Source organism: Scophthalmus maximus, chromosome 22 (genome assembly GCF_022379125.1).
Source record: "Scophthalmus maximus strain ysfricsl-2021 chromosome 22, ASM2237912v1, whole genome shotgun sequence".
Taxonomy (NCBI): domain Eukaryota; kingdom Metazoa; phylum Chordata; class Actinopteri; order Pleuronectiformes; family Scophthalmidae; genus Scophthalmus; species Scophthalmus maximus.
The window spans coordinates 1,338,262-1,353,743 of record NC_061536.1 but is presented as its reverse complement, the minus strand read 5'-3'; the positions used below and the strand labels follow the sequence as shown (position 1 = coordinate 1,353,743).

The 15,482-nt window shown below is 40.9% G+C and overlaps 1 protein-coding gene and 1 long non-coding RNA gene across 12 annotated transcripts in view; both read right to left on the bottom strand.

Moving 5' to 3' along the window:
- Positions 1-15,482, bottom strand: part of adgrb2 (adhesion G protein-coupled receptor B2) — a 222,167-nt gene that overhangs the window by 33,926 nt on the left and 172,759 nt on the right. For all 11 annotated transcript variants that reach the window (XR_007030318.1, XM_047330051.1, XM_047330049.1 and 8 more), the window contains exons 17-22: positions 9,396-9,499; positions 9,093-9,195; positions 8,455-8,605; positions 6,519-6,588; positions 5,390-5,456; positions 1,972-2,057 (exon numbers count right to left, since the gene is read on the bottom strand). Coding sequence is in view for 10 of the 11 variants with exons in the window: in XM_047330051.1 (XP_047186007.1) it covers positions 1,972-2,057; positions 5,390-5,456; positions 6,519-6,588; positions 8,455-8,605; positions 9,093-9,195; positions 9,396-9,499 (581 nt within the window). In the remaining variant the exon portion in view is untranslated. The remainder of the gene's footprint in view (positions 1-1,971; positions 2,058-5,389; positions 5,457-6,518; positions 6,589-8,454; positions 8,606-9,092; positions 9,196-9,395; positions 9,500-15,482) is intronic.
- Positions 12,695-14,150, bottom strand: LOC118292365. Its single transcript, XR_004786882.2, has 3 exons — positions 13,723-14,150; positions 13,219-13,349; positions 12,695-12,867 (listed from the first exon to the last, which is right to left on the bottom strand). It is a non-coding gene; the product is annotated as an uncharacterized LOC118292365 (long non-coding RNA).

Sequence of the window (15,482 nt, the reverse complement as noted above, 5' to 3'; positions counted from 1 at the left end):
ACACATAAAAACAAACACACACACACACACACACAAAAACACACACACACACACACACACAAACAAACACACACACAAAAACACACACACACACACAAAAACACACACACACACACACACACACACACACACGCAAACAAACATACACATTCACAAAACCATGTGGGGGGAGAAGGAGGGGGTGGAAACACAAGTTCCAGTTATGACAAGTGGATGTGAAGGTGTCAGTGTTGCAAAAGAAACAAAGAGAAAGGAACAGAAACAACAAAAACCAAAGAAGAGAAAAAGTGGACACAACAAAGAGAGGGAGTGGAGAAAGAACAAAAGAGGGAGGGGGAGAAAAAGAAAGACAGGCAAATTAAAACCAGATCATAAAGAAATTAGCAGCAATGAAAAAAACAGTCAGAGTACAAAGATTGATTCAGAGCAAGTAGCGAGAAACGTGAGAGACGGACATTGTAATGTTACGGCAGAGTCGTGAGGATTAACAGATTACAGTGACACAGACAGGAAATGCACCGAGCATCTTAGTCACTGTGTGTGTGTGTGTGTGTGTGTGTGTGTGTGTGTGTGTGTGTGTGTGTGTGTGTGTGTGTGTGTGTGTGTGTGTTATTTATATGTACATGTCTGATTGTGCTAAATGAAGCTTCACAGTTTTGGTTGTTTACTTACAGGTGACTACTCAGATGGACAGAAACAGTTTGTGTGTGTGTGTGTGTGTGTGTGTGTGTGTGTGTGTGTGTGTGTGTGTGTGTCTGTATTTTTGTGTGTTTGTGTATGTTTATTGCGAGTGGAGAATGATGGGGCCATGCACGGGCTATGCTACATTAGCGTGCCATCACAGCTCATTGCCTTGGTGCCAGCCACATCCCCACGGCTTCATAAGGAAATACATTACACTAGTGACAGCCGCTCCCGTTCGAAACACTACCAACTACTGTGTGTGCATTGTGTTTCCTTCTATGCATTCACTTCTGAGAACATGAGAGGAAATGTGCTTAATACTCGGATAACAACGAGCACTTCTCCTGTAACAGAGGAGGGTCAACGTGTTTGTGTGTGTAAGTATGTTTGTACACATTAGCTGGTTTTAATCTCAGTTGCATCGGCGGGAAGCAAAAGCCAATCAACCCCCCAGAGAGCCTGTACCGTTAACCCTCGCAGCTATGCACAATTTATCAATTTCAATTTGTACGAGCGACAGACACCGGAGGAAATACAGTGAGAGGCAGAGAGAAAACAATGGAATCAATAGGTATGGAAATGAAAACATCGATTTGGCTGCGAGAGGTGAGGAAATATCTACTCTTTGGATTAGTGAAGATGATGGACGGCTGCCAACTGCTTTGAGGTAATGTTGTAGGTGGATGCATATGCATGCGCGTGTCCCATGTGCGGTATATGCAAACAGCATGCATATCATGTATGTTTGTTTGGAGAGGAAAAAAATCCCATAAAATATCAATATGGTTTCATCCACATAATCCCAGGGTTTACAGTGTATAGTTAAGTTTCCATCTGCCATTGATCTTCATATCCACAGTATTCTCCCATGTCACTTACGATGGAGGGGAAATAGATGGGAACTGTGTATTTGTACATAGGAGCAATAGTGATCGATGACAGATTTCACAGAGCAACAGAACAGAACAGATGTCTTGCCATTTTGTCGCCAAATTGGATTGTGTATATATATTTTCGTCCTTTTTTTTATTTGAGACAGGTGCAGAAGTAGGTGTGTGCTCAGAGACCCTTGAAAGCAGTCTGAGTTAGTTGTCATGAGAATGTCGTCCCCCTGAGTTTGTGTCTGACAGAGGGTAAAATTTATCCCACGCAGCAGGTTTGCAGTCAGGTGCCACCAAGGATTATGTGGATGATTGAATAAATTGTGTGTGTGTGTGTTTTGTGGTTTTGGTTGTTAATGCCTTTGGTGTGTGAGGTGCAGAGGGAGGCTTAGGGAAGTTAACTTACCCCGCTCGCTGCTTTTTAGACTTGTCTGAGATGCCGTCTCGAGACATGAGCTTGTTAAACACCACGATTCCAATGAGCATATTCACCTGAGAGAGACGGAGAGGAGTTTGATCAGAATTGCTGTTGCCAACAGGGATTCAGCTCACACCCTGACAGCTTCGCTTTCTTTCTCGATGTTCCAGTTGATGGAAGATGACTTATTAATTGTTTCACACACTAGTGACTGGAAGTGACAGTGCTCGTGCTGTCAGGGCTCTTAGGCTGAGGTGTTTTTTTTTTCTTATCTCATAAGCACACAACATACAGAGCATTAATTCCCTGGCACTAGTTACTTACAACAACAAAAGCGGAACATAATCCCTAATATGATCGTTATGCTATAATATCTAAACATTGTACACATTTGTAATGTTCCTTTAACTCAACCTACACTGTAGGTCACTTTACTTTTATAAACATGAGTACTCAGTATAACTTTGTGACATACATGAAGTTGATGCTGAAGATGCATGCAAGGAAATGTCAACATTAATCCTTGAAGGTGCAATCAAATTTTAGTAAAAGGTTGAAATCCTTTTTGCTACCAACAAAAAAAAAAAGAACACATTGCACCAAAACACTTGTCTTAGTATTATATTTTTTTTCTGCTTTGGACTCAATACTGATGTAAGAAAATAGACAAAACCATATAGAAAGCAGACAGTGTTTTTGTTTTCCTTTTACTTATAAAACTAGCCTCACTTCACTTCTATGATGATCTGACAGTACGACAGTCCTGGAGCAAGGCTATTACACTGTGTTAGTTGTTGTGGCAAGCGCGGCACTTAAAACAAAACAGTCACTTTGCAGTAATTGATATCACTTTAAGCATTTATTCTATTTGTGGTGACCACTTTAAAGATAAAGGGAGAAAACAAAGAATCCTTTGCATCCTGGCTCCTCTTACTAAGGAGAAGCCCCAAACATTGCCAAACAACTGGCCATAGTGACCCAGTGATATAGATTCTGTGAGGCACGCACACACGCATGCACGCGCACACACACACACACACACACAACAGCAGCTTGTGGCTATAGGCAGGAAAATCTTTTTTTATATTTTTACACACACTTGCTGGAAATCTTGGGGAAAGAGATGAGTAGTTGGGAAGTTCAACACTGACTTTCATGTGGTCCCGTTTTTGCAGCTTTTGCAGACGCTGGATTTATTCCTGAAGCCTATTTCTTTTTTCTGCGTCTAATGGTAGCTTGCATCCGGCAGCGTTTACAATTTGCTGGAAACTCGCTCTCTGATCTCTCTCCCTCTCATGTGTTGCTGCTGACAACTACCTACGACGTGCCAGATAGCACTATTGTCATGCCAGTCATGTCTGGCCACAGCTCCGTGAGTCAGCGTCGTCCTGCTCTGCTATTTGCCCAAGGCCAGGTTCATTAATTATAGAAGAGTCCTGTGGGAAGGTCTGTGTTTCTCTGCCCGACGCCCCACTCTCATTACAGCTGTTTGTTAGAGTGGGGCCACAGCAACAACAGCAGGGGGCTGGGGACCATCACACAACAGCTGGGGTGTGGAGTTTACAGTACATCAACATTGCAGGGGCACAATGAAGGAAAGTTGGACACATACCAATAAACCTCAGACACTGATAAACAACTTACAAGAACAAATGTCCTTTGGTTTTACACAACAGCTGCAAGCTTTGACTTCTCACACATAAAGGTTCCTAATGCCAAACCTTCATTTCGTTCTAATCTTCTTATGGTAGATTTAAACACACCAACCAATCTTTTGCTCTATCGTCTGGAATTTACTGCAAAAACATGATTATCATACCTGTGACGCTGTCTGATCTACGCTTCCTTCCAGACCCACAAACACAACAACAACAGCAGCAGTTGCAATCAGACAATAGCGAATTCAAAGTGATATCTCGTCTCACATGTGATCTCAGAACAGTGGTCTGTCCCACAATCTACGGATCTAACAGTGCCAATTTGGAATAATTTGGTGGCGGCAGCAGGCTATTGTTTTTGGAAGCTAGCGCTCAATCGATGCTTGTGTGTGTCCTTGCCCTGGGGCTTGTCAGGCCGAGGGGGGAGCACACCTATGCAGATGCATGTGGAAACTGCACTTACACATTACAATATTATTTTCTGAGTGTTAACATGTAGCAGTAGCAAGCAAATACATTTTATCATGTTGTTTTCGGATAAGTTTATTCGTAATCACCTCGGTGAATATGAGGATGAGAAGTTAGAGTGTATTGAAGAGCAATAACAAAAAGTCTTCACAGAGACAGTGGAGATCAGGGGATGACCAACTCCCGCCATGCTGGGTTTGATAAAAACATTAAATGCAAGTGCAATATATACAGGCTACACTTTTTTTTATATATACACATGAGCAGTCAGCTTGATTGACATTATTTGCTTATCTTGGCAAGTTGACAGATGCTCTGGTCTGTCTCACTGCTGTCAGATGCTATGCATTGCTCTCACGTTTTCTAGTCCACCATTAACCATTGCTGTCATATGTAGCTATTTCAACAAGATCACAAGTTAGAGCATAATTCACTCCTGCTACTTTTAACCCAAAGGATGAAAGGAATCTTAGGAAAGGTCCAAATTTTACACATGAAACTTTACCTCTCTACTAATCAGAGGTGTTCTGCAGCTCTGCTTGCCCGGTTGTAAAAGTCACTGCACACTACTGGTAGAAGTAAAAAAAATCCAGACTTATTAGGCTTAGCGGTGAAACCATCCACCAAGGGATTCATTTAGATGAAATCAACTAATCCTAGCAATAGTCACATTCAGCAGCCACAACAGTTGAAAAAAAAAATCACCACTGAGAGGAAATCAATGCTCTTAGCTTTGCTGCAGAACAATATAGAGCTACATCAACTTATTCATAATCATGTCTGTGTTATAGCTATTTGCAAAGCAAACAAATGACACAATATAACGATTGTGGAGACACCATTAGTCACATGTTTATGTCTGAGAAGAGGTTTTCATTACACAAAAATTCAGCTTTAAATATACTTGGTACAGCGACTCATATGCGAAAAGTACATATGCCTGAGAGCTTGAGCTGCTGGGCAAGAATTTAGTCCAGACACGTGTTGAATTGCTGGGAAGCTCTTGTCTGCTGGAATACATTTTGCTCTCCTGGGCTGACATTTCAAGCTCAAGGATCAGAGTTCTCAACTCATCACTATGTCGTGGACACCGGGGGTGTGTATGATCACATGTTTATGATGGGAGTGACGGAAAAGGAAACGTCTAAGGGGACAACAGGCAGCTACCTTAAGGCTCTTAGTTTGGAGGCTAACTTAGCGAAACGTTTGTAGAATTTACAATGTCACGTGAGAAAGTGAGGGAATCTCGTGATGAGAGGAAGCATGTTGGGCAGACTTACCAACACAATGACTGCAGCAGGCCCAACGAAGGCATAAAGCAGTCCGCCCTCCAAGGATAACCAGCAGCTGGACAAAAAGAAGTACAGAGGAGCATTTCATGCAGGAACAGAAACAACAGTCAAATCACAGTTCTGCTGGTGAGTGAAATATCACCTCACCAAATTCAGGTCTCACATGTCACTTGCTATAAATTCTCAACCAATTACATATCAAATTTACTCGGATAGCCTTTGTGAGGGATAAGGCAGACTTTTCCACCGGAAGGTATGTGCCTGCTTCTGTAAATATGGCCCTCAGTGCTGAGCATCATTACTATTTACTCTACTTAAAACATATCCTCAAACTGTACATTGTGTTTGGTGCGAAGGCTACAGAGACTTAACAAGTTTAAATGTGTCCTCCAGGGATGTCATCATCTGTTGTCTTAATTGCAGCTCAATAAAGAGGGAGGAAAGGATGAAACAGCCAATGTTCCATCCTCATATTAATGACATGTTAAGTAAAGACAGAGGAAACACATTTTTAAGCATCTTTTAAATAGGTTTTCATTTTGTAAGTTACACCATCGACCAGGCATGCTTCTTTTTCAGGACATGGAGGGAAGATAATATTGTCACCTCAATGAGACTTTTTAATTTAAAGTTGACGAACAACTATTTTCTTAATTAGCTTCTTTTCATCATGCCGATATGTGGTCCTGGAGATGTTTAATGTAGCAGGGGCTATGATCACAACATCAAAACTGTACAACATAGAGTCACAATAAACTTTAAAGTTGTGTAGATAATGTCAAAAAGAAGGCTGGGTTCAAATGGATGTGGTCTGACCCATGACCACTGAGTCCTCAGGGGTCAGAACATCAACATGGTGGTCTCTAGGCCTTTTTGTTTCTGCTTTTCACACTGGTTTCGAATGGGCGGGGCTTAGTGGTAAGAGAAGTGACATATCCTATTGCACTAATCAGAGTTTAGATTATATTAGATATGCTTTATTGTTCCCAAAGCTTAATCTACCTGTTGGCTTCTGAGCTTTTGACCTTTGTACTCCCTAAAATGATACTGCAATATGTTTTTTTTTTCTTCTTTTAAGTCCAGAGGAAAGGGAGGAAAAACCAGGTGTGGTACTCACTAACTGACGGTGCCATAACCTCTTGCTCTGGTGAAACCCACTGACACTGCGACAACGAGGGCTGGAAGACCTGACCAGAGGAACAGAGAGGATGATCGAAAAGGCGAGACAAAGAACAAGAGGACGATGAAGCATGTTGGCCAAATGGTATTCTCCAGCGTGAACAACACCATGTGGCACTTCCAATTCAAACACTAAGCAGCCATGCACTAGCATGTCAGATGTGCATGTGTGACTGAAACTGGCAGGACACTGCAGGTAAGCCAGTGTGCTCTGCATGTGCTCCGCGGCACAAAGGTCTTACTACAGGCATGAAGAAAAAGGGCTCAGATTTAAGATCATCACAGGGATTTGCATCTTGCGTACACTGACCCCGCCCTTGGTGACCTGTGGGGTGTGCGTAACACAGAGTGTGCTAGCATGTGAGGCCGAGAGAGTTTATAAAACTGTGAGATATTGCTATTGGTCAATAAGTCATGCATTAATTAGCTAAATCAAGCAATTTATGTGTGCGTGTGTGTGTGTGTGTAAATGAGAGTGAGAGCGAGTGAGACTTTAGTTTCGCGGAGCGCGTGCCAGAAAAAGAAGGAAATACGTTCGGCCCGTGACGAGCTTGGCTCTGAAATATTCATGTAATTAACAAAGCTGCGATTATGGCTGCAAATGAAAAGCAATTAGAAAAAGTCACATTAACATTAACAAATAAGATGGTGAGAAGCCAGGCCGCTCCCATAACTAGCATGTGCAAAGTTTCAATTAAAAAAAACACAACATCAATCAATTGTATTTAACAATACGGTAAATATATATCAGCACATCATGGCTGATGTATATACAGATCCCCAAATCTCCTGTTTCCATGGCAACATATTTCAATCACATCAGTTGGGTGGGAAATTGCAAAAATGGACGTGAGAAGGATAAGTTGTTTGATCCTCTCCACTTCGCTCGACTGTTTCATGCAATTCATAAGCATTTGTAAGTCTATCAGCCAAATCTTCTAGCCGCCAAACACACACACACACGCACACACACACACACACACACACACACACACACACTCACACACACACACACTCACACACACACACACTCACACACACACACACACACACACACACACTGTGTCAGTTTATCTCTATCTGGTATTGTACAACATCTATACATTCTCTCTGCTCTGTATCAGGTAAGGGCATCAGTGACTTGGCAGATTAGACTGTGGGATCAATATCAAGTGAAATGAGCAGATGAAAAGACAATGTGGGCGTGTGTGTGTGTGTGTGTGTGTGTGTATTTCATGTGCTGGGGGTTGCAGTTGTAATTTCTAAGGCTATCTCAACGCATCTTGCCGGTGTAGTGCAGATGTTATCATCTGTTTTGATTTTCCCCCAACACCCCTGGTGCCTGTTGCATCAAATTGTCGATCATTGACATGAAGGCTGAATGGCACAGACGTGTAAGATTACTTGTACCCTGAATACATATATTATATAATATATATATATATATATATATATATAAAGCTTATATAAAGCTGTGTCACACACATATATATGTGTATGTGTGACAATTTTGTGAATGTATTAGATTTAAATTTAAATTAAAACAATCCTTTAAGGAGAAAATGGGACCTAAAATATACATTTTCATGTAAAATGTCCCCGTCTTTCTTCTCTCTGTGATCAGTTTTTGTCGAATAACAGTAGGGTCTATATGCACCCAAATCATGACAGCATCATGATTTGCTACGCTGAAAATCCTCTGGCACACATGGCAAAGGCAGGCAGTGTACATTTACAGTACAACGGCTGAACTTCGCTGTGACACTTGTTGTGACCAGGCCTTAAAAAATGAAACTGAAGCAAACACCGGGTTCCAAATTTAACAATGCAGCCATTGTTGGCGGGAGTTTGATGAACTGCCTATGGATGCTCACCCCAGCCGAGGCACAGAAAGCGCTTGCGAATGAGCCGCGACCTCATTTTGCCAATGACGGCCAGGTAGGACTGCCATGCTTCTGTCAGCACCCAGCAGAAGGACGCCAAGAAGAAGAAATGCAAGAAAGCAGCAGTCACAGTACAGAGGCCCTACGAGAAAAGAAAATCAGGGGAAAAGAAAGAGATGGAACAGTTGGAGACATTCACAAAAACGTCAAACAATAAAAGGTAGTTTTTGTGAGAGGTGTTATAATGGATCATATCTTCAGGAGAGGAAAATCAAAACTACTGTAAATAACAAAGACAAAGGGGAGAAAAGAGTCTCATAAAGAACCTTTAATGTACAAGAATAGGAGTAGGAGATGTCTCTACTGTGTTGCTGTGATACTGACCCACACGCGGGGAGTGGTTTGTAGTAAAAATGTCAGCCCCCACTCAACCTCCACTGTATGAACCCTGTCTACTGCCGAATCCTGGGCTTTCTCTTTGATTGTTTTGTTTCCAGGCATTATAAAAGGCTTAGTCTCTAACAGTATCACTGGAATTTATAAGATTGTTTACTAGGATTACAGTGGAAATGCAGTATCAGACTGTGAGTGTAGAATTTTGGGTAGATGTCTGTGCATTAGTGCCTCACCTTGCTAAGCGTTTGAGATTGTCCGACCAAAATCAACAAATTGGAGGCCAGGATGGAGAGGCAAAAGTTCACCAAGATGATCGACCTCTCCGAACGGATGTACCTACAGATCAGAGGATGAGAGAGAAAAGCAGGGCCAGGGAGATTAGATGTGTGAGATAAGTATTAATGGCAGATTGATGGACTGAACAACTGTTTTGGACATGAACAGACCACGCTGAGCTTTACTCTTAAAATTATGTTAAAAAACTGAATATAGAACCCATGCATGACATTGTCAGGTATGTGTAAATGTGTTCGGACCTCCAGAAGGCAGCATAGATCAGCAGCAGGATGAGGAGAGCTGTGCAGGACACTCCACAGCCCACCATGAGGGGCACAGAGGGTATGCTGGTAGGACCCATGTCCTGGAGAGAGTGAAGAGGAGGGACAGAGAGGAAAAACATTTTTTAAATAATTACTGCAAGAACGGACCCAAATTATGCTTTTTTTTTATATTACTACATAAGGACAGGTTGAGTCTTTTGACATATACAAAGGAATATACCAAGAGATACAATATCACTTAACATGGGGACACAAAGGAAATGGGAGTTGTTTGTTTTTTGTTGTTGTGTCCTTTCACCGCCTCTGTAACTCTGGTTCAAAGGGGTGCACAGACACTGCCTGCCTTTACTTTGACAGTTAACCTGCATTTGTACAGTAAGGTAACATTTACTACTGTCTTACAGTAACCCTAGACCTCTTGGACAATAATTCTGCTCATCTTATAAGATTCATCAATTTTAATGCGAGTCAGTATTAATATTCGTGTCTGTATTATATATAGTTTTATGTAGCTATGTTTATTACTACATGTGTGTTTTATCCAATCCTGCAGTACTCAGTTCACCTTATATTTTTACAAAAGCCCTTCTACTGGTGCATATTAGCATCTACTGCAAACACTATAATACTTTTATCAAAAAGCTTGTTTTCTGTATACAAAAAGTGCATTGCAAATTGCAAACAACTCGGCGTGTTAGTTAAGTATATTTACCTGATGAGGGTCAGCTGTTATTTAGATGGATAGATGAGTGAGCAAGAGTGATATCTAATTTGGAATAAATCCAGTTACTGTGATGTTGCCTGTACAGATTAAAGTAATTGTTGGCCCCTTTCCAGCTTTGCATTTATAGTATATATTAACCGTTACACTCCCTTGGTTGTAATCCCTTTGGTAGCCCTTTTTAATGATAGCCTGCTAATTATATGCAATTACCTTTAATTAGAATTCCAAGAGTCTGTTAGATGGAGCCAAATAATAAAACACCGCTACACTATTCTGAAAGGTGCCATGTGTTAGAAGTAGTGCACCAAGCTTTATTTTGGTTGTTTAATTTTGTATTGATTAAATAAACAAAAACTTCAAAACCATATAATATAATCCTTTAAAATAAAGATAGATGAAAGAAAAAAATATCCTATAAATCAGCACACAAACATCACATAGCCAATACTGAATATTGTATTGTATATATGCTCCATTATGAAGGCTAAATTATAGTAAAATTATATATAATTATAAGGTAATAAATAACAGTTATCCTACACTTGTATATACACTCTACACATGTAAGCAACTATTTCCACTTTTTACATTATACAGAAAATGGTAAAGATTTTCAAGCCATCATCAGTCATCAATGGTACCTGCCCCTACTTTACATTTCATACAGAAGTTGTACTGTATCAAGCCCATTCTAGCCATACTGGTATAAAATAGTTTGAATGATCTTATTTTGTCTAAAAATACCTTGGATATGCCCAATTGGCCGCCAAGCATTTTTTACTAGATGTTACATTTTCATAGTTCCCAGACCAAGCACATGCAACCATATTGTAAAAGAGTTTGATGATACATCCCCCCTTCCCAGGTTTGATGCCTTCTATGCCACTTTTTAAATGGCAAGTACCTCTCTTTTAGTCCAAAATGTTTGCGTAACTTCTTGAAATGATCTGAAAAATTTTAACTTTATGACAATCCTCAGCCTAATTGAAATTTCTCTCAGCAAGGGATTTCCACAAAGAAGATTTCTTTCCGATTTCAATAGATGCATTATTCCAAAAAGAGGAGTACTCTGGTCTGTATTGGGATATCCCGACAGTATTTCTATTTCTAGTGAGATTGGATTATTCTCCTCAACCATATAATCACAACTTTCTGTGGCAATGTCTTGATGGTTTTGGATGGGGGTGTGATTTCCTTTTCTGTTTGTGTTAGAACAGTGGTACTTTCTATTTCAAAATGTAAGACAAAATCTACCACTCCGATATCTTCCAAAAAAACATATACCAAATACCATCATTGTCATTTTTTCTGTTACAACCGGCTCAATGTAGGGGCATACATAGTAAGGCACAAATATCTGTTAAGCACCCAGTTATCTTAACGCACCCTATTCATATTTATGTTATGGAAATTCTCTCCTCTCTTCTCTGCGAGGTCATCTTATCTATGGCAGGCAGGGACAGTCGCGGTGTCTGGGCGTCATAGTCCTAGATTATACTCAGACAGAGACAGAGTGTTTCTAAGGAGATATTATGGAGCCATTCTATCTGTTTAATGACGACATGATTCTGACAGCTTAAAGGATGAGTAGGTGATTTCGGAAAAATCGCCGCAAAATCTGACTCGCTTCCTTCAGACCTCGGTCCCAAGCCCCTCCCCCCTCAACACATGAACGCGCACCGCTGCCTCAGTCGGAGTCTGACTGCATCGGAGGAGGAAGACACGAGCCGAGTACAACATTCTAACTGACTGCTCGTGGCTCATTCACAAGTAAGAAAACTTACTTGTGAGAAGAAAACTTGAAAATAGAGTTGTTGCTGGCTAGTTAGCAACAGGCTAAGCTAAAACATAAACATGGTTAGCAGTTCTACACAGAAAAAAACGTTTGTTTGGAGTTTATATTTTTAATCTTCCGCACATTTCATCCATATTGTGACGATGAAACAGCTGCAGCACCTTCGGAGTTTTCTGCCCTTTTTTTTTTCTGTGACTGTCTGTGACACAATGTTGTACAGGACTCATCACGTTGTTTAGCACGTCAGAGCTTCCACCATGAGTGTTGTTGGCTCAGACTGCATTCACTCCAACTCTGTTCAATGTATCTAATCATACATCGAATCATTTATCATGTATCTGATCTAATCGTGTGTTACTGTACAGGCCAGAACTCGAGGACTGAGCTTGGAGCGGTGGCGTGACACGAGCCTGCTTAACTTACTACACCTCCCATCAGCAGATGCTGCTCCACTAGGCTGTCCTGTTGCAGGTCAACCTACTGCCCTCAGACGTGGAAAGAAAGTGCTGTGGGCAACTTCATGACTCCCGCACCAGGCTGCCACATATGGAAGTTTACATTTTGCACATACAGTATTTTGTGCAATACCAAGGTTTATTTATGTTCTGCATAACCTGCTCTATATTGTTGGAATAAAAATCTTTTAAATGTTTAAGGCCTGTTATTTATACTCTCAGCATAAACAATCCAACCATTACATTTACCTCTTTACAAGCTGCACAAATAATTAGAATGCAATGTGTCATGACACCTGTTTATTTTTTTGGAACATCATACCATATACCAAATATATATTATAATATTAGCATAAACAACATATGTACAACAATGAAGATACTATCTGCACAGAGTTTCCTAGTTCTAGTGTCAAAGCAGGTCTGTCGGCTGACGGGTCAGGCTGTGCTGTCGTCGACTCTTAGGCAGTGGTCCTGTAGAAAGAATATCACAATCAACATTACTGTAAAAGACTGACAACACTACAGCAGCATTATCTGCAGTGACAAACAGTGATCTGTGTCACATTTTGTGGGAGTCAAGTATAACTGATACCAGCCACTCTTTCATATATATTTGTGTTATGACTTTGTTTAGATAAATATTGAAGAAGATGTAGTTCTGAGGTTCAGAATCTGTAAAAAAAAAATTAAAACAACCCACCTGGAATGAATGTTTACACTTTGGAATTTTTTACAACATTGCCATATGGATTTTAAAGTAGCTTTTGTACACAAGAAAGTTACCACTTCATGCTCAACCTACAGTATCCTAAGCCGACTCACCTGGTCCTCTGCTGACCTGCTTCTCTAACTGTTGACGGGGATCGTCTGGTTGTTGCTCTGGACCGTGGCAGACAACCTTCGGTGTGTAAAACTTCCAGGTCCTGGACTTCTTCATGTACAACTCGCTGTACCTGGTATAAGAGAAAGGAGGTCAACTTAGTGAAATATTCATATTACCTTACATTGAACAGTACTTTTCATTTCATTTCCTGCCCCCCCCCCCCCCCACACACACACACGTAACGGTACGTCCCGTTCAGAGCGGATATAGATAAACAATCAAATGACATTTGCTCATAACGACAGTGATGACACCCGGCGAACACACAGGCAGCTTTAGCTGCAGATACACACAAGCTAACGTAGCATTAGCTAACTTAGCTAGTGTCCTCCAGCGAAGCTAACCTGGCGCTGGCTGATACACACACAAGCTTCCCAACAGTTCTGTTGGTTACACAGTTCAAGAACATAAACCGCTTTCACCCAAATGAAGCAGAAAATTACCTTTCACCCTCTTCTCCTCCCGGAGTTGACGCCAGCGGTAAAGAGCCACACGATGTTTACTCTGTTCACTCCTCCTGTAGTCTCCAGCGGCAGCAGCTCCAGTTGTTTGCCGACGCTGTGCAGGAGACTGGTCACGCGCCCGACTGTGTGGTGAACGAGCAGAGTGCGCGCAGGCAGGAGAAAGCCAATCACTCTCTCCGGTCAGAACTTTCCGATTGGTCGTGTAAATTTACAGTCCTGCCGCGGCCACAGATGAGGGATTGTTTTCGTTTCAGTGTTGGATAATTCAATCTATTCATCGCTATCGGTTTGTTACAAGGGTTTCAAGTAATATGACAGAAAGTGCTTCTCACAAAAAACGCCTACCCTACCTTTAATACACCAACAGAGACTGAGAAGGGGGGGTTGGACATGACGCACTGACACTTTCTTTCGGTGTAACATAACAGAAATCCACAATTTTTCCATTACAAGTTATAGTAGGTATATATGTTCAATACAAACTATTAGTTCATATTGACATTATATTCTTAATAACAGAAAGGGACAATATTACGTTTTAACATTTCAAACATATCAGAAAAAAATATTTACATTTACAGAAATGTTTTGTTCTATGCACAAAATCCATTTTAACTTTATCTGTTCAACACAATAACTTTACAATGCTAAAGTTGCAATTATCTGTTAGCCTGCCTTTAATGAGACTGCTGTGACTGAGCATTATGTGCAAATCTGGTTGACAGTTACTGGTTGCCAGTCTCAGACAGTGAACAAATTGTGAGTCAGTAATAGGGGTTCTATACTTTATTATTTTCATTTGTGAAAAGGCCATTTCACATGAGTAGGTGGAGCCTAAATAGCCTTTAGCTTAAGTGCACGACACAATCAGTTGTTACTTTTCTCTAATCACGAGTGACTAAAAGTCCTGGTCTCTTGCTCTGGCCTCCAATTCAACATCACTATGTATTTCAACAATTTCCATGTTACCGATTGGTAATGCAAACACTTCCTGCATTTTAACAAAGAGCTGTCCAATGACAATGCTGAGGAAAGAGTTTGATACGAAACCAATGACTTGCCCCATGTTTTTTACCTCCAGAAATCGACCGTCAAATACTGATGTCAGTTTGTTCAAATGGGAGCAAAATTATTCGGTATAAAAAGCAGTTTTGTCTGCGAAGTTTGGTGACACCTTTTCATTATTTGGGAAGTGTGTCAGCCTCGCATGCCTAAACTGCACTTTGAATGCCTCAACTGCGCTGATCATGTAAGCAATGTCTCTGTCTTTCCTCTGCAATTCTCGGTTAATATCGTTGAGTTTTGTGGTCAGATTAGTAAGGAACTCCAAGTCCATTAACCAAGCATCGTCAGACAGCTTCTCATATTCCTCATTCCTCGACTTCAGAAAAGTGATGACCTTGTAATATTGACCTCACTATGTAAAGTGCCTTGAAACAATGTATGTTGTGATATGGCGCTATACAAATAAAATTGAATTGAATTGAATGATCTCTGGCATCAAATCCAGGAAACGAGTCGAGTTTGTCCAATAAAGACCGGTGTTGGAGCAGTTTTGCACAAATCGAGTTAACTATTTCAACAACAATATTCATGAGGACTGATGCTCTGTATAGATCATTTTAACCCAGTTAATAAATCCTGACCCAAAACCAAAAGCTTCCAAGACATGTATTAAAAATCAGCCCTCTGCCCTGTCCAATGCCTTCTTTGCATCAATGGAGAAGGTTGCTACTGGG